Source organism: Erythrolamprus reginae, chromosome 3, assembly GCF_031021105.1.
Source record: "Erythrolamprus reginae isolate rEryReg1 chromosome 3, rEryReg1.hap1, whole genome shotgun sequence".
Taxonomy (NCBI): domain Eukaryota; kingdom Metazoa; phylum Chordata; class Lepidosauria; order Squamata; family Dipsadidae; genus Erythrolamprus; species Erythrolamprus reginae.
The window spans coordinates 181,358,403-181,378,362 of NC_091952.1; the positions used below are offsets into that span (position 1 = coordinate 181,358,403).

Here is a 19,960-nt window from a genome sequence, read left to right on the forward strand (position 1 = left end):
ATTGCCGTGCTAAAGTACTCATGGAAATCATAGAAGAGTGTTCCAAGATTATTGCTGGTAAAGCTCCTGAAATCTAAGCTTCATTTCAGTTAGGCAAGCAAGAGGGAACTTGTGGGTGTATATCTAATGGGCCATTAATGTTTTCTTTAGTATGCAAGCCTAAATATTGAATGAATAGACAAAGAGGGAGCTATTTAATGGATCATGCATGATGGGAAGCACTGAAGTTTGTTATAGGTTTTGTTCCATATGTATATGGAATCTTCATTGATATATTATAGTGACGAGTAATCATTCCGACCAGAATAGATGCTCTTAAAAGCAGCAAATGATGTATGCTGGGCCAAAACTTTAGTAAAGAGCTTTCACCTCTCTTAATGAATAAACAGTATATAGGCATGTTACTGTTTGCTGCTACAGATTACTTCATATGCTGCTCTGATTATATATTTCTAAATTTTAACTGTTTATCTGTTGTCCACCGAACATCATCATCATCATCTTCATTATTATTATTATCATTATCATTATTATTACTATTATTATTATTATTACTATTACTATTATTACTATTAGTGTTATTATTATTGTTATTATTGTTATTATTTATTAGATTTGTATGCCGCGCCTCTCCGTAGACTCGGGGCGGCTCACAACATACAATAAAACAATTCATAACTAATCTAATAAATTTAAAAAAAACATTAAAAAAACCATGTAGTATTGATGGCTTTAACGGCCTTTGATCATATTTGCTCGGAAATGTTGCATGTTATTTGTTAAACGGGGTTATATACAGTGAAGGGCTACCAAAATGTTTACTACCACACTGTGGACGTGGCTTATGCAGGACACCCTGTATTTTCTTTCAACATCTTTCAGTGCAAATTGGGTGCTCTGGGGTGGAACTCCATTTTCGCTACCCCACTGCACTCCCCCATCTGTGCAGTAGCCCACCTCTGGTTATATATTACATCACCATCAAAGTTGACACCAGACAGAGCATAGAATAATTCAGAGAATTAATGCAAGATCAGATGACATGGAGAGACCTGGCCCATACAATTTCCAAGAGTCCGACACAACTGAATGGATGTATCTCATGATCATGTATTGGGTAGTTAGCTAGCTAGCCGTACTGTCCATGTCATGTGTTATATTGTGCAACATCTCTCTCTCTCTCTCCCCCCCCTCCCTCTCCCTCCCCTCTCTCTCCATATAGAGAGATGTGTTATACAGGCAGTATAGCAATCATTAAACGACCATACGGATAATAACCATACAACTAGATTATAATCTACAACTACCGTATATTTTCGTAGTATAAGAAACACCTTAGTTTTTGGGGAGGAAAACAGAAAATGGGGAAAAGAATCTACTTACCAGATATTCATCTGGCTGGGGGAGAGAGATTATAACACATGACATTATAATACATGGCATGGGCTGTATTGCTAGCTAGCTACCTAATACGTAATCATGATGATATATCCATTTAATTGTGTCAGACTCTTGGAAATTGTATGGGCTAGGTCTCTCCAAGTCATCTGATCTTGCATAAATTCTTTGAGTTGTTCTATGCTCTGGCTGGTTTCAGCTTTGATGGTGATGTAATTTATTTATTTATTTATTTATTATTTATTTATTTATTTATTTATTTATTATTTATTTATTTAGCCAAATACACAATGAGAGTTTTAGTAGATATATATATATACATATACACACACATAGTAAAATACATGATGAAGGTTATAGAGGAGATACTCATAGTAAAATATATCTATGAAAGAATAGAAAAAAAGGTATAGTAATAGAACATATCAATGAAAGAATAGAAGAAGAGATATAGCAATAGAAAAAAGGTATAGGAGATATAGGAGAGCAATAGGACAGGGGACGGAAGGCACTCTAGTGCACTTGTACTCGCCCCTTACTGACCTCTTAGGAATCTGGATAGGTCAACCGTGGATAATCTAAGGGTAAAGTGTTAGGGGTTTGGGGATGACACTATGGAGTCTGGTAATGAGTTCCACGCTTCGACAACTCAGTTACTGAAATCATATTTTTTACAGTCAAGTTTGGAGCGGTTAATATTAAGTTTAAATCGGTTGTCCAGCCGACAGGCAGGACGTTGCAGCATATGATCTTGTGGGCAATACTTAGATCTTGTTTAAGGCGTCTTAGTTCTAGGCTTTCTAGGCCCAGGATTGAAAGTCCAGGATTGAAAGTACTATATGTTATTTGTTAAACTCATTTAACAAATAACATATAGTACTCCTGAGCAAGTATGATCAAAGGCCATCAAAGCCATCATCGCAACTTGTTCGGTGGACAACAGATAAACAGGATAGATAAAATTTAGTCTTTTGCTCTTTTAATGATAACTTTTTTGAAAGGTCAAGTCTGCATATTCCACTAAATGGGCATTATCCAGTGCCCAAATGATAAATAGAAATTGATTTATGGTTTGGATCTTAAAAGCTACAGATTTCCACTTGATAATGTAAGCTTTTAAAATTCCTTCTTGGATGGAGTCATTTGTTGGCTGCAGAGACCTACAAGGAGTTCTAATATATGCACTCCATGTATTGTGAGGAGTGAATTGGAAGTAGTCCATTTGAAGTACCTTTGCAAGTCCCATTTGGTATCCTGGAGCAAGTTATCAACAAGAATAACGTTGTTTTGAGTGTCTTTCCAAGGGCTACATTACCCATTAGAGCAGAAAAACACTTTCCCCTCCATATCCGTTTACCTGAAACCTGAAATAGCATTAATTGGCTACATAGGTTTTCTTGGAATAAATTCTGTTCAAAAACAACTATAATAAGCCTTTGGAACACTTCCATGGCAACTGAAGGAAGATTTGAATAGTATTCGGTGCCTAAAAATAGTAACATAACTCCCATTTAGTTTGCTTATCCTGTCTTTTCATAGAACAGAGCCGGCTGATTAAGGCTCTTCCTGAATCCTGTTCATTTTCTTTTAAATTTGAGGGGAATAATAGGAATTAGAAGTAGATGGAGTATAATTGTATGGAGGGGAAATGAGACAGCAAGTGAATGATGGGTGACATTTAAAAGACAAGCCTGACTGTTTTTCTACCTTTATTTTTGAGTACATTTTTAAAAGATTTGTTGGCAGTGCTAGGAAGGGATGAAGTGCCTTTGTAATGGTTCTCTTGAGCATTTATTTTGGTGCTGCCTTGGTTGAGCAGCAGACAAAGAGGTGGCAGCTGAAGTATAGAACAGGGAAACTCATTCTTACATGACTAAGATCTTGTTGCCTTCAACCCACCTGAATGCAACTTTGCTTGGCAAATTGTACTGAAAGGATAGATAGGTGGATCAGTGTGAAGCAATAGAAAAGTTAAGGGTGAACTATTCAAACAATCCAACGAACCTGCAGAAGAAGGGAAAAAAACAGGATGAAAAATGATCTTGTTTACATATTGTGGTGAACCATAATTGGCTTAGTCATGGTTTGTAGAAGACCCCGATTGGCTTGGTGTGCAATGGGGTTGATATTCCTGGAGGCGTCTGTAATATGGTAAATGTTTTAGCTTTACTAGATAAATGGTCAAAGCAATGGAAACTGCAGTTTAATGTTTTCAAATGTAAAATAATGCACTTGGGGAAAAGGAATCCTCAATCTGAGTATTGTATTGGCAGGTCTGTGTTAGCAAAAACTTCAGAAGAAAAGGATATAGGGGTAGTGATTTCTGACAGTCTCAAAATGGGGGAACAGTGCAGTCAGGCAGTAGGGAAAGCAAGTAGGATGCTTGGCTGCATAGCTAGAGGTATAACAAGCAGGAAGAGGGAGATTATGATCCCGCTATATAGAGTGCTGGTGGGACCACATTTGGAATACTGTGTTCAGTTCTTGAGACCTCACCTACAAAAAGATATTGACAAAATTGAACGGGTCCAAAGACGGGCTACAAGAATGGTGGAAGGTCTTAAGCATAAAACATATCAGGAAAGACTCAATGAACTCAATCTGTATAGTCTGGAGGACAGAAGGAAAAGGGGGGACATGATCGAAACATTTAAATATGTTAAAGGGTTAAATAAGGTCCAGGAGGGAAGTGTTTTTAATAGGAAAGTGAACACAAGAACAAGGGGGCACAGTCTGAAGCTAGTTGGGGGAAAGATCAAAAGCAACATGAGAAAATATTATTTTACTGAAAGAGTAGTAGATCCTTGGAACAAACTTCCAGCAGACGTGGTAGATAAATCCATAGTAACTGAATTTAAACATGCCTGGGAAAAACATATATCCATCCTAAGATAAAATACAGGAAATAGTATAAGGGCAGGCTAGATTGACCATGAGGTCCTTTTCTGCCGTCAGACTTCTATGTTTCTATGTTTGTATGGTTCACACATTGTACTAATTCCTAAAACTAATGGTTATAAACCACAATAACTGAGTTCGCAAAATACGCTGAGCTGAAAATATGCCGATTTATCAGGATGCCACCTGCCTTCTCCTCTAGCATTACCTCTTATAGAATGACAACTGCATATCTCAATACTTTTTCTGAGCACCTCTGTATATGGGGGGGGGGGGGGCAGGGCCACAGGTGCACATTATTTCTATTTTCCATAAAAACATGGGGTGCATTTTTGGAAATAAGGCTGATGAAGGAGCCTGGGACTCTGTAGCTCTCTGTTTAAAAAAATATTTTTTTAATGTAAAAAGCCAGGTAGGGCAAGGAGCATTGCAAGTATGGAGGGAGAATATTAACATAGCAACATGCCACTTTGGAGAACCCAGCCTTACAGCAACATTTGAATCCAATTTTTATATTGATTGAAGTGTGTAAAGTTGGCAAATATGGATAATCAATTACTAAATACTAACAGATAAAATGGATATGCCCAATCAATAGCATAGCACTTAATGGGCATCTAAATTCCATGATATAAATCCAGAATGGTGGGATAGTCCATTATATTTTTTATGAAGAATTGCTACAAAGATATCACACAGCTGTTTGTATTTCAAACACAGAGATGCTGCTTTTGTTTCTCTAGCAATTTTGCAATTCATTTAAGCATTCATTAAGGAACTTTTTGCCTTTTCCTTCCTTGTAATATGTTCCTTTGCCATATAGAACTCATCTGCACAATACCAAAGATGTGGAATGACCATCAGGAGTGGATATTGTTTGTCATCCTTTCAGTGACACATATAAAAGTGTTGATTAGAAATGACAACATTAGTCACCTGTCTTTATTGTAAAACAGTAAACATTTTTTTAAAAAAAACGCTCCTTGATCCAGAAACCAAGTCTAGCCTTGCTAGTACTTTCACAATGTTTCTAAAAAGAAACCTATCTTCAAATTACAGTTGCTCTGTACTCCTCTGTTGTATTGAGTAAAAACAGAAATAGTAGATACACTGCAAAACAAATGCTTCTGTGGAAAAATCATGATAATTTATAATGGAACTCTGATAGATGCTGAAATTGAAAGATGGAAATCTTACAGAAAACTCTGCCCTAAGTAGATATCATTCAACACATTTTGCTGCCTGAAGTATAACAAATAGTATTTCAGTTCCTAAGTCAGGTTTTGAATACAGTGGTACCTCTACCTAAGAACGCCTCTACTTACAAACCTTTCTAGATAATATTTTTTTTGCCTCTTCTCAAGAACAATTTTCCACTTACAAACCCGAGCCTCTGAAACTGTAACTGGAAAAGGCAGGGAGAAGCCTCCATAGGGCCTCTCTAGGAATCTCCTGGGAAGAAACAGGGCCAGAAAAAGGCGGGGAGAGGCCTCTGAGGGCCTCTCTAGGAATCTCCTGGGAGGAAACAGGGCCTCCATCCTCCCTGTGGTTTTCCCAATCGCATGCATTATTTGCTTTTACATTGATTCCTATGGGAAAAATTGCTTCTTCTTTCAAACTTTTCTACTTAAGAACCTGGTCACCGAACAAATTAAGTTCGTAAGTAGAGGTACCATTGTATATCTGTTACATTCAAAACTCTGTTTTGAATATAACAGAGACAATCAGGAAAAAATGTCTTCATAGTGCTTAAGCCAAATGGTATGGTATTGCCTAACTTGTTTTGAATATGTGTTTCCTTTGTCAAGGGTTCTGTAGTCCAAAGGAAACATAAAACAATATTTTGAAAACAAAATATTTGACTTGAATTCATTAGGTAACAATTGTAGCCATCACAAAAGGAAACTGAAGCAAATGAAACAACTAATTAGAATAAAATAGAATAGCCAAGTGTGATTGGACACACAATAAATTTGTTTTGGTACATATGCTCCCAATGTACATAAAAGAAAAGATAAGTTCATCAAGAATATAAGGTACAACACAATGATAATCTGGATACAAATAAGCAGTCAAATCATATTAGCCAATATAAATTTTAAGAATACTAGCAACAAAATTAAAGTCATACACACATTTGTGGGAGGAGATGGGTGATGGGAATGATGAGAAGATTAATAGTAGTGTAGGCTTAGTAAATAGTTTGACAGTGTTGAGGGAATTATTTGTTTAGCAGAGTGAGGGCGTTTGGGGAAAAATTGTTCTTGTGTCTAGTTGTTCTTGTGTGCAGTGCTCTGTAATGTCATTTTGAGGGTAGGAGTTGAAGCAGTTTGTGTCCAGGATGCAAGAGGTCAGTAAATATTTTCACCACCCTCTTTTTGACTCATGCAGTATACAGGTCCTTAGTGGAAGGCAGGTTGGCAGCAATTGTTTTTTCTGCAGTTCTGATTATCCTCTAAAGTCTGTGTCTGTCTTGTTGGGTTGCAGAGCCAAACAGGACAGTTATAGAGGTGCAAATGACAGACTCAATAATTCCTCTGTATCAGCAGCTCTTTGGGAAGTTTAAGCTTCCTGAGTTGGCACAGAAAGAACATTCCTTGTTGTGCTTTTTAAAGGAATTAATATAAGCAGCTTAAAATAGTATTTCCCTGAAATCTTATTCAATGAGCTTGGTGCTCTATGAACATAAGGTCATTTTAAACTGGGAAAAAACTGGTTTTGTCAGATGTGTGTTGTGTGTTTGCCCCAAATTGGGATATTACAGTACAGGTAGTTCTCAACCTATGACCACAATTGAGCCCAAAATTTATGTTGCTAAGGAAGAAATTTGTTAAGTGAGTTTTGCTCCACTTTACAACTTTTTTTTGCCACATTTGCTAAATGAATCACTGCGGTTGTTAAATTAGTAAAGTTAAATTAAATTATTAGGTCACAAAAGGGGATCACATGACTCCGGGACACTGCAACTATCATAAATGTGAGTCACTGTGAAGCATCTGAATGTAAATAACATGACTGTGGGGATGTTGCAATAGTCATAAGTGTGAACAATAGTAATTTGTTTTTGTTTTTTTAATAAAACTTTGTTAATTTTCATAAAAGAACACACACTAACATACAAACATTCGTGCGGCAGAAGGCGGTCCCGGATAGATAGATAGATAGATAGATAGATAGATAGATAGATAGATAGATAGATAGATAGATAGATAGACAACACCATCAGTACTGGTGGCTATTAAATTAAACAGGCGTTTAGCCAGCTTCCCTTTCTAAGGAGGGAACAAAGGAGAAACAGCAATGTGTATTGCTAGTAAGGTAATATAATAATAAAAAGGATCTTGAAAGCCTGTCAAAGCAATTCTCCTGCTTAGGTTATACCCAGCATAATTAAGCCAGAATTACTTTGCATCTGTTTCTCACTCTTTCCCCTCTTCTTGCTGTTTCTTGAGCAAAGTCCTGTTCCCTCTTCTGCTTTCCCAGGGTCTGTTAGCCATGCCCTCAGTCTGTGATGGCTACTACTGAAAAAAGTAACTTCTCTGGAAGATTGGTACAGTTCTGTCCCAAATTAGTTCATCTGATAAAAGGAAAGGGGCAGAGGCAGGAAGACAGACCCAAGGTGAAGCATAAGAAACTCATTCAATGTGCTGGGTGAATTTTCTCCAATTTTACAATTGTTCTTTACCCCATCAACCTATTAGTTGGACTATTTTTGGCAATAGACTGACTGACTGTTTTTTATTTTAAAGAGACCAGTAGACCATGTTTACAAAACTGTTCTGCCGGCGTGTCTCAACCGCCCGTAATTACAGGATAATTAGTCCAGAAAGACACACACCACATGATAGAAGGAAAACCCAAAAGTCTTTATCAACAGAAAAACAGAAACAGCTTCCTTTTTAAAATGTCAAAGGGATTTTCTGGTACACACAAGGCACAGGTTAAATGCAATCCAAGTGCTCACCCAATAACTGGGAAATTGAGTCCAATTCTAAAGTCCAGAAAGTCCACACACAATCTTGAACAGCATAAACCACGATCTTGACGAAACTATGAATCAGATAAACTGCCATGAGGCTAAAACAGCAGGCTGCTCTTTTATCTGTAGCACTAATTACAGCAGCCCCACCCAACCACAGGTGGCCTCATTTATCTCCTGTAATAATCCTTCAGTTGTTGTCTCCTATGCACCACTGTACGCTACGTGGATGTGTCATACATTCTTGTTCAGAATCCAAGGATGATAAGGATGATTGATCTCCTCCTGGGCTGTCTGCCAAACTCCCCTCTTCTAGGTCACCCCCACCTTCTTCTTCTTCCGAGGAAACTTCAATACCTGCCTCTGTCGGCAATAAAACAGGCCTATGACATGTTGATATTTCCCCTGCATCCACCTCCACATTCCTTGGGGCAGGAGCTGGGCCAGAGCCAACCACAACACAAAACAGTTCAAGTTAATTACTTCATAGAACAGTTTTGCTGTGACATCTTACACAGGCAACTTGAAATGTGGCTGCGGTTTCCATCTCAGGCACCTAACTCACTGTTTCTCAGCATGATGGCTGGGCAATCCTGGGATTTGACACCCCCATACCTTAATGTTGCTTAAGCACCGATTTAACCATTCTCCTCAGACTTGCCCCGACTTCAATTGCTGATGTCTCCCCCACCTCTGTCGGCTTGTGAAGTTGAGTGAGAAAAAAAACATGAAATTTGGGAAGCTTACCCATCATTTCCCTTAAATTGTCCTGGAGTAAAAGTTGAAAACAGAACCATTCACAAGCCTTGTCAGCACGTGAGATTTGTGCTTGTTGGAAGCACAACAAGCACAGATTATGCTGGGATTCCGCCCTTCCCCCCACTTTTTTTTGCTGATTCATGGACTGGAGAAATGAAGGGTTGTGGGACAGAGCCCTGAATAACTCTTTCCTTAGTGCATGTTTACGTCCCTGATGCAACCACTCCTCCCAAGTTCCCACAGCAAGAATGCGTCCTCAATCATAAAGTCTGGCAGGCCAAAGTCTTCAAGTCCACAATGGTTTCAGCCTGACAGGCGGCCTCCCCTCAGGGAAAAAGCAGATTGAAGAGGGAGGCTTCAGACATTGAAAAGCCTTTGTCCTGGTCTTAGAGGAGCGGGTAACAAGGAAATACCTTCTTTCTTTCTTCCTTCCTTCCTTCCTTCCTTCCTTCCTTCCTTCCTATCTATCATCTATCTATCTATCTATCTATCTATCTATCTATCTATCTATCTATCTATCTATCTATCTATCTATCTATCTATCTATCTATCTATTGGATTTGTATGCCACCCCCTCCGATATTTACTTCCATTGTCCATTTTGTTGTGCTTAAATCTTTGTCCCTATTTATTGCCTTTATTTTCTCTGTGACTTGTCATTAGCTCTTTTTTCTTTTTCTTTTTTTCTGTGGTCAAGTCTTAATGGTATTGTAATGAGAGATCTTTGGGAGATAAATGGCTTTGTTTGGGAGACCTGTGAATTTATTTCCTATCATAAACAAATATGATCTGACAGTAAACATCTGCTTTTCATTGATGGCTATAAAATTTTGCATTGTATAACGTTAGTGTCAGGCGAAGACAAATCTCCATCTCTGGGTACCAAACTATTATTAACAACAAAACAACACCATCTTGTGTGATAGCTCTCCACTGTTCCATTGTTTTGATTTGGGCTTGCTTTTATTTGATTTGGGCTTGCTTTATTTAGTAAAAAAGGAGAAACACTGCCCAAAGATATTTGCTTTTCTATATCCAATTATTTCATTTTTCTTTCTGCTGCTCCTAACAAATCCTCAAAGTCTTGTTTGAGATGGCGAGGGAGGTATTTAATGAACAGAAATGAATATTTTATGACAGGAGTAATGTGCACTCTCTTGCTTGGGTAGGGGTAGCAATAAACTGACATCCACTGGAAACCAAAAATAGGAGTGATGAAAGAAAGAGTAAGAGAAAAAGCACATTAAATCTGTCATCCTGATTTGTAGAAACATGATTCCGAAATCACCATGTCAATAGCTTTCATTACCTTGCACCCATTACTGATTACTGGCATTTAAACTAGAATTGCTCGAGGTGACTTATCTGTAAAGAGTTGTGTTTTCTACTACATATTAACATTAAAGATAAACCAAATATCCCTGAGAAATTATTTTGAATTTGTTTTGGTAATAAAACAGTAAAAGAGTAAGATAGTAATACTACTCTCTCTTATTATTTGCTGGAGAGAAGCATTTTGATGAGGCACTTTTATTTAGTTGCAGAGTTACGATTTCTCAAACCGCAAGAATTCACAAACTAGCTCTTCCTGTGAAAGTTGAAGATGTTAATAGCATATATATGTGGGGTAGGGGTTGAGGCAGTTTCAGCATATCCTGTCCCCTTTTGAAGTATATGGTGGCAGATAGCAGCAGGGGTTTTACTACAATAGCTTCTTTTAATCTTTGTCCCATTTCCTTCTTTGGTGTGGACTTTTTGTGTGTGTCTGTATATGTATAGGTATAGTATGTTGTTATTGTTACCTCAAATTATCCACATGAAGTAAGTGCAAATAAATTAATAAATTAAATTATACTCACTTGGTGACTGCATTACTACTAGTGCATATATATATATATATGTATATGTATGTATCTCTCTGTCTGTCTCTCTTGGTGACTGCACTATTACTAGTGCATATACTGTATACTGTATATATGTACAGTACAGCGATACCTTGTCTTGCGAACTTAATTGGTTCCAGGACAAGGTTCTTAAGGTGAAAAGTTTGTAAGAGGAAACAATGTTTCCCATAGGAATCAATGGAAAAGCGATTAATGCGTGCAAGCCCAAAATTCACCCCTTTTGCCAGCCGAAGCGCCCTTTTTTGCGCTGCTGGGATTCCCCTGAGGCTCCCCTCCATGGGAAACCCCACCTCCGGACTTCTGTGTTTTTGCGATGGTGCAGGAGAATCCCAGCATCGCAAAAATGAGCGCTTCGCTGGCAATGGAAGTCCGGAGGCGGGGCATCCCAGCGGCAGTGGTGGGTTTGTAAGGTGAAAATAGTTTGTAAGAAGAGGCAAAAGAATCTTAAACCCCGGGTTTGTATCTCGGAAAGTTTGTATGATGAGGCGTTTGTAAGACGAGGTATCACTGTATATGTATCTCTCTCTCTCTCTCTCTCTCTATATATATATATATATATATATGTATATGTATATGTATATGTATGTATGTATGTGTGTATATGTATATATATATATATGACGGTCTTGGTATATTCGGGTTTCTTCCCGTGTAGGATTTGGAAATTTCTGGCGACGTTTTGACGAGGTCACATTTATCATCTTCAGGCTGGTGTTTCTGTCCTTGTTCTAAGGCGAACACCTTAGAACACCTTAGAGTGTTCGCCTTAGAACAAGGACAGAAACACCAGCCTGAAGATGATGAGTGAGACCTCGTCGAAGCGTCACCAGAAATTTTCAAATCCTACACGGGAAGAAACCCGAATATACCAAGACCGTCATATATATACATACATACATACATACATACATACATACATACATACATACATACATATATTTATATCTATGTCTATATCTATATCTAGTGTGTGTGTATATGTATGTATGTTTGTATGTATGTATACATATATAATAAATACATATAAATTTAAAAGGGCAGAATACTCATATGAACAAAACCGTGTATGCTTCTTCACATGTATAGAAATCTGATTCATAAAATACAGTAAATGCAATTCCTGATCCTCTGATGTCAGAATCAAAGGGTATGCCTTAGAACAGTGTTTCAATTTAGGATAATCACGGATGTCACTAACTGCTGCATGGAAAGTGGAATAAAATCCAAATGATTAATATCAGTGGGAGATGCTAACAGGGCCCTTTCTGTCTGGTAATAAATCCGTTTTGCCTAGGGATACATTTGCTCTGCGTAGGGAGGGAGCTGAGTGCTGAAATGATTAGAATCTTGCACAGGGGAATAATGTGAGTATATTCAGCAAGTGATGTTTTAGTTATTGTGATCATTATCATGTGACAGTTCTGGTCATTTGAATCTTCCATACTGGCACATAGTCAATCATCACCTTAAAGTTGTTACTGTCAACAGGAAAAAAAAATGCAAAACCAAAGCAAATTATACTGAATACTGAAAAACAGGGCTCATCTTTCAAAGCCTTTAGAAGAAATTCTACATAATTTATTTTATTTTATTGTCATTGCAACTTGTACAACATAATTAAATGCCATCTTCAGAGCACATTATAATTATAAAAATAAAACACAAAGACACATCCTTCGGACTCTATACAATATAATTGAAAACCGATATTGCATTAATATTGCAATGTAGAGTAGAATTCAATATAGTTACTGCCCTGGGATAGAAGCTGTTTTTCAGCCTATTTGTCTTTGTTTTCATTTTCCTGTACCGTCTGCCGAATGGTAATACAGTAGTTCAAAAAAAGGGTGCCCAGGATGAGATGGATCTTTAAGAATCTTTTGAACTTAAGACAGTGGGAGCTATAAAGGTCTTCCAAAGAGGGGAGAGAGCAACCAATGATTCTCTGGACAATGACATTAATCCTCTAAAGTGCTGTCCTATCTGCCACTGTGCAGTTGGCAAACTATAAACAAGTGCAGTAAGTTAAAATTATGGTGCAGAGGTAGAAGGTCACCAGCAGTTTTTCATTCAGTTGTTGTTTCCTGAGATGTCTCAGGTAGTATAATCTCTGCTGGGCCCTTTTGACTAATGTTGCAATGTGGGTGTCCTAGGTCAGCTCCTCTTTTAGGATAACACCCAGAAACGTAAAACTGGCCACTTGCTCCACTTGGTCTCCATGGATAAGCAAGGGCTGGAGATCTGATCTATTTTTTCTAAAGTTCCACTATAAGCTCCTTGGTCTTATTGGTGTTAAGGACCAAGTCATTGTCTCCATATCACAAAAGCAGCCGGCCCACCTCATTCAATTCAATTCAATTCGTTAGATTTGTATGCTGCCCCTCTCCGAAGACTCGGGGCGGCTCACAACAATAATAAAAACAATATTCCAGCGAAAACAAATCTAATATTAAAAAGCACATAAAACCCTATCATATTTAAAAAAGCAAACAACATATACATACCCAAACATAAATATAAAAAAGCCTGGGGGAAAGGTGTCTCAACTCCCCCATGCCTGGCGGTATAGATGGGTCTTGAGAAATTTACAAAAGTCAAGGAGTGTGGGGGCAGTTCTAATCTCTGGGGGAAGTTGATTCCAGAGGGCCGGGGCTGCCACAGAGAAGGCTCTTCCCCTGGGGCCCGCCAAACGACATTGTTTGGTCGGCGGGACCCAGAGAAGGCCAACTCTGTGGGACCTTATCGGTCGCTGGGATTCGTGCGGTAGCAGGCGGTTCCGGAGATACTCTGGTCCAATGCCATGCAGGGCTTTAAAGGTCATAACCAACACTTTGAATTGTGACCAGAAACTGATCGGCAGCCAGTGCAGGCCACGGAGTGTTGCAGAAATGTGATAGGCAGACTCATTCCCATTGGAGATGAGTCCCACCATTGTTGTATCATCTGCAAATTTACTAGTGTGAGTGGAAATGCAGTCATACACATAAAGAGTATAGAGTAAGGGACTCAACACCCAACCCTGTGATGTACCAGTGTTAAGAATAAGGGCTGAAAAGATACGATTGCCTAATCCAGGGGTAGGCAAAGCTGGCTCTTCTATGACTTCTGGACTTCAACTCCCAGAATTCCTGAACCAATCATGCTAGCTCAGGAATTATGGAAGTTGAAGTCCAGATGTCATAGAAAAGCCAACATTGCCTACCCCTGCCATGACCTAATCTAACCCTCTGAGAATGGGCAAACGTGAAGTAGGTGGCTTAATATTATTTAAATGTGAATGACCTAGATATTTGTTTGGGACTTCATACACATTTTGAGATATATACTTCCTTCAGATATTATGGTCTTTCTGCTTTTTGATTACAGGCTGATATCAAATTGTTAATCCCTCTTCCAGTTTCCCCCCATCCTCAGTTGCACACATTTTATTAAAGCAAACTAATGAAATAAACCCAGTTTAATGGCAAATTACTTAATTATCCATATACTTCCAGGGAGTATTGTTAATACATAAAAATGATAATGTGGCATGATTGTATAATAATGTGTGATGAAAATACCTAAATTGGATTCCCCCTCCCACCTCTGTCTCAAATTCCTAGTGTTACCATTTCAGGCTTAGTATAACTAGCATCTGGCTTACTGAATAATCTTCAAAATATAAACCTGGTTAGTGTTTGGATAATCATTACATACATACATACATACATACATACATACATACATACATACCTGGGGGGGGGGAATTATTGACCCCCTCAGAGAGGGTGCGCAACTTGGGCGTCGTCGATCCACAGCTCACATTAGAGAACCATCTTTCAGCTGTGGTGAGGGGGACGTTTGCCCAGGTTCGCCTGGTGCACCAGCTGCAGCCCTATCTGGATCGGGACTCACTACTCAAAGTCACTCATGCCCTCATCACCTCGAGATTCGACTACTGTAATGCTCTCTACATGGGGCTACCTTTGAAAAGTGTTCGGAAACTTCAGATCGTGCAGAATGCAGCTGCGAGAGCAATCATGGGATTCCCAAGGTATGCCCATGTTACACCAACACTCCGCAGTCTGCATTGGTTGTGGATCAATTTCCAGTCACAATTCAAAGTGTTGGTTATGACCTATAAAGCCCTTCATGGCATCGGACCAGAATATCTCTGGGACCGCCTTCTGCTGCACAAATCCCAGCGACCGATTAGGTCCCGCAGAGTTGGCCTTCTCCGGGTCCCGTCGACTAAACAATGTCGTTTGGCGGGTCCCAGGGGAAGAGCCTTCTCCGTGGCGGCCCCGACCCTCTGGAACCAGCTCCCTCCTGAGATTAGAACTGCCCCAACCTCCTTGCCTTTCGTAAACTCCTTAAAACCCACCTCTGCCGTCAGGCATGGGGGAACTGAGATAACTTCCCCAGGCCTATACTGTTTATGTATGGTATGTTGTGTGCATGTTTTTTTTAAATTATGGGTTTTTAGCTTTCTAATTATTGAATTTGTATTATATATTGTTTTCTGTTGCTGTGAGCCGCCCCGAGTCTGCGGAGAGGGGTGGCATACAAATTTAATAAATAAATAAATAAATAAATACATACATACATACATACCGGTATACACACACAGAATACCCCCCCCCCCCACACACACAGAGGAAACTAGATGTTAAATTCAAAAGCTTCCATATTTTTGCTAAAAAACCAATATGGATAAATCCATGTGGTCCTTTAGAATAAATTTGCTAAATAGCAACATTTTTTTTAAAAAAACTATTCACTGAGATTTTGAGACTGTTTACTAATAATTGCATTCAGACTTCTTTCTTTTTAAATTTACCTCAATCGCTAGTGTTGCAATTTTTTTGTGAGGGGGCCAAAATCTTGATTGAGTTATTTTTTAGAAATGAATGGTAATCCATATTTTCTTTTTAACATTTTGTTATTGTGTGCTTCATTCCAGATAGCCAACTTGGTGCCTGCAGACCAATTTCAGTTGTACAAGCAGTTGAAATTTGAAAGAGGTATATATTTTTTTTAACATTAATATGTAGGGGTTCAGATTGCCTTGTTAAATTCACAAAGTAGCAAAGAAGATGTAGGAAAAGTTACTTGACTGGTTGCGTAAACTTATTAATGTCTACTCAAAAATAAGTCTCAGAGAAAATCAGAGAAAATCAGAGAAATGGGGGGAGAGAAAAGAGAATAAAAGTCATTTGCTCCTCCAAGCTCAGAATCTCTGAGTTTAACATAAGTCCAGGTCTCAGTCCTAAAACCAAATAATCTATAGCTTTACTGCTATAGATTTACAATGATAAAAGATTTGCAATTCTTAGTGAACAAATAGGATTCATTCTGAGAAAAGCTCTTTAGTGCACATAGTCTGCAGATCAGATTAAGGAGGAAGGTTGTCACTTATCTCCTGATCAGAAATCATAAGACATGCACACAGGCAAAAAAGTTTTGGAATAAAATAACAAATTGGTTAAAAGAAATAGCAAATGAAGAAATCGGGGGGAAAAACCAGAATTATATTTATTGGGTATTTTTAATAAAAAAATAGAAAAAGAAGTAAGATACCTAGTTATACATATACTAACAGCTGCCAGAATAGTATATGCCCAACAGTGGAAAACAGATAAAATACCGGAAGAAAACATCATAATTTAAAAAAATACTAGACTGTGCAGAGATGGACAGGCTATCCAAAAGATTAGAGGGAAAAGAAGAATCAGATTACTATAAAACATGGGCAAAATTTTATGATTGGCTAAAAGAAATAAATAAATAAAAATTTATGCAAAGCAACACGTCAAATAAAAGAATTAAAAAATTAATATTATGTAAAAGAAGTGTAATTCTCTGATCAAATATCCAAAAAAAGTGGGGAAACTTTCATTTCCCAAATGTTGTATATATATATTTTTATGTATGTTTTTTTTCTTTGTCTTGTATGTCACATTTAAAAAAAAAAAGAAATCATAAGATTTCTCTGATGCAAAGTGGCTGATGGCAGCAGGGTTATTCAAAGAGAATTGTAGACTCTTCATGGGAATCAGCAGGGGCTAATGCCATGTGCATGCATACACGCCCTTTCTACCTACATGGGTGTAGGTTTTATGTCGTAGGAAAAGTTTAACATGTGCTGTCCGTTCTCTATGGTTTTGCATGCCCCAATATGCCATTTGAAAGATTAAGGCTTAAACTGACAGGCACCGCGGTTATCAACACACTGGGTGCCATAGGAAAAGCACTTGGATGACACTTCGAAAGTCTGCACCTTAAGAAACTTTTCATCTGTCTATCACAAAAGACCATGTTGCTTGGATCCGTGCATGTACTACGCCAATTCATTAGAACATCTTAGGTTCTTGGGAAGGTGAAGTCCAACAGCAGCTAAAAGACCGGCAGCAGTGACTTCATGTTATTGGATTTATAATAATACCCTTTACTGTCAATGTTTAAAAATCAGAAAATTGCATTTCTTCCTTTCTAAATAACATAGTCAAATTGGGCTAGAAATAGAATTTCCTTTTGCAGGTTTTACGAAGCTAGAATATTTTATTTTATTTATTTATTTTATTTATTTATTTTGTCCCATACAAATTGAAAGTTAAGGAGAATAAAAACGTGTAGTAGTAAATATCAGGGAAGGGATAGAAGAAGAGATATGAGAATAGAATACATTAATGAAGAGTAGAGGAAGGATATATGGATGGGAGAAAAGATATATAAAATATAGGAGAGACAATGGGACAGGGGACGGAAGGCACACTAGTGCACTTATGCTCGCCCCTTAGAATACATACCATTAGTCTTCAGAGAGGGGCGGCATACAAATCTAATAAACTATAACTATAACTATAGTGCAGGGATGGCAAACCTATGGCACGGGTGCCACAGGTGGCACAGGGAGCCATATCTGCTGGCACGCGAGCTGTTACCCTAGACCCAGTGATGGGCTCCTACGAGAACAGTCAGGAACGCTGTTCTGGTAGCAAAATTTGGAGCTCCCAATTTGCACTGAAAGATGTTGAAACAAAATGCATAAGCCACGCCCACAGTGTGGTAGTAAAAGTTTTGGTAGTCCATCACTGCCTAGATCAATTCCAATATGCATGTATTTGCTGGCCAGCTAATTTTTGGCTTGCACAGAGGTTCTGGGAGGGTATTTTTGGCTTCCAGAGAGCCTCCGGGGGGATGGGGGAGGGAAGCCTTTGGAGCCTGGGGAGGGAGAAACATGAGCCTACTGGGCCCACCAGAAGTTGGGAAGCAGTCCATTTCCAGCCTCCAGAGGGCCTCGAGGAGGCAGGGCAAACTGTTTGCATCCTCCCCAGGCATTGATTTATGGATGTGCATGTGCGATAGTGTGCGCCTGTGCTCTTTCAGCACCCAAGGAAAAAAAAGGTTGCCCATCACTGCTCTAGTGGTTCTTCCTCATATGAAATGAATTATATGATTTTTTTTTTGAGGATGCTTGCAGGATTCAGTCCACTGGGTGGATCTTGATGTAATGAAAGAATAATCCTTTTTGCCTAATGATTCATTTCCTGTAGGGTGCTGGATATTCAATTAGTTTTTAGAAGCAACCTCACATTTTACAAAATACTATACAGTAAGGAAACCCATGCAAGGGAAGTCAGTCATTCTTTTTTTATATATCTTACCCTGATGGTATATTCTTTGTTGTCAAACTGGCGGCCCACGGACTGGGTGCGTCATGCGCAGACCACACCCACTCCCGCTTTGCAAAGGCAAAAAATGTCATGATACGATGTGTGACACGATCAAGTTTGACTACCGGGTGGTTTAGGGGAAGAGAAGATAGAGAAGATGTTGAAGAAATTTCCTCTTTTCTAAACATGCTGGTAGATACACACCATATCGTACCCCATGTGTATAACTTTGGCTTCTCTTCTGATTGCATAAAACATTTTCCTTTTTTAAAACTTGCATTTTGATCTGTAACCTTCTCAGAAGTGCATTTGGATCCACTGAGGACCTGGTGTCCCTCTGCTGATTGCCAGACTGTGTGCCAAATTGAACCAAGTGACTCTGGATTACCAGTGCCTATAAAATGTCAGACATGTTACTTGACATTCTGCTCATCATGCAAGGAGCCTTGGCACGAGGAGGGATCATGCCCGGAAAGCCATTTGGTGGGGATTGCAAGTGAGCAAGGGTAAGTGATGAGTCTGTCCAGCTGTTGCGAAATCTTTACATCATTCAAATATCTATAAATACTGTATTTCTTTAGTAGGAAACAACATTTCTGACCTTGGTTATTTAATATAATTCATTGACTGATAGCTGAAGGGAAGGTATTTCTGGGATTTGATTGACGCACTCAGGTCTTTGACATGCTGCTTCAGCATTCTTGATTCTGGAAGGTCTACCCTTAGACTATCCACGGTTGACCTCTCCAAGTTCCTAAGAGGTCAGTAAGGGGCGTACATAAGTGCACCAGAGTGCCTACCATCCCCTGTTCTATTGTCTTTCCTATATCTCATATATCTTCTCTTCTATACCTATATCTTTTTCTGCTATTCTCTCATAGTTAAATTTTAGTCCTTTATTTTCTCCTCTATTCCCCCTTTAATACATTCTACTTGATTATATCCTCTATAACCCTCATTGTGTAATTATTGTGTATTGGACTAACTAACTAACTAACTAACTAACTAACTAACTAACTAACTAACTAACTAAACAAACAAACAAACAAACAAACAAATAAATAAATAAATAATCTTCAGCTAGATTGGCTTTTTGTTAGCCCAAATGGAAGATTTGGGGATCAAGGTCATCTAGACAATACAGTGTTCCCTCGATTTCCACGGGGGATGCGTTCCGAGACCGCCCACGAAAGTCGAATTTCCGCGAAGTAGAGATGCGGAAGTAAATACACCATTTTTGGCTATGGACAGTATCACAAGCCATCCCTTAACACTTTAAACCCCTAAATTACCATTTCCCATTCCCTTAACAACCATTTACTCAACATTATTACTGGTACTCACCATTGAATAAGGCACTTAGTGAT

General features: G+C 38.6%; 1 protein-coding gene across 10 annotated transcripts in view; it reads left to right on the plus strand.

Moving 5' to 3' along the window:
• The window catches only part of RNF144B (ring finger protein 144B), a 94,903-nt gene that overhangs the window by 68,768 nt on the left and 6,175 nt on the right, over positions 1-19,960 (plus strand). For all 10 annotated transcript variants that reach the window (XM_070747346.1, XM_070747345.1, XM_070747347.1 and 7 more), the window contains 2 exons: positions 15,881-15,941; positions 18,895-19,099. In XM_070747346.1, coding sequence (XP_070603447.1) covers positions 15,881-15,941; positions 18,895-19,099 — 266 coding nt within the window. The remainder of the gene's footprint in view (positions 1-15,880; positions 15,942-18,894; positions 19,100-19,960) is intronic.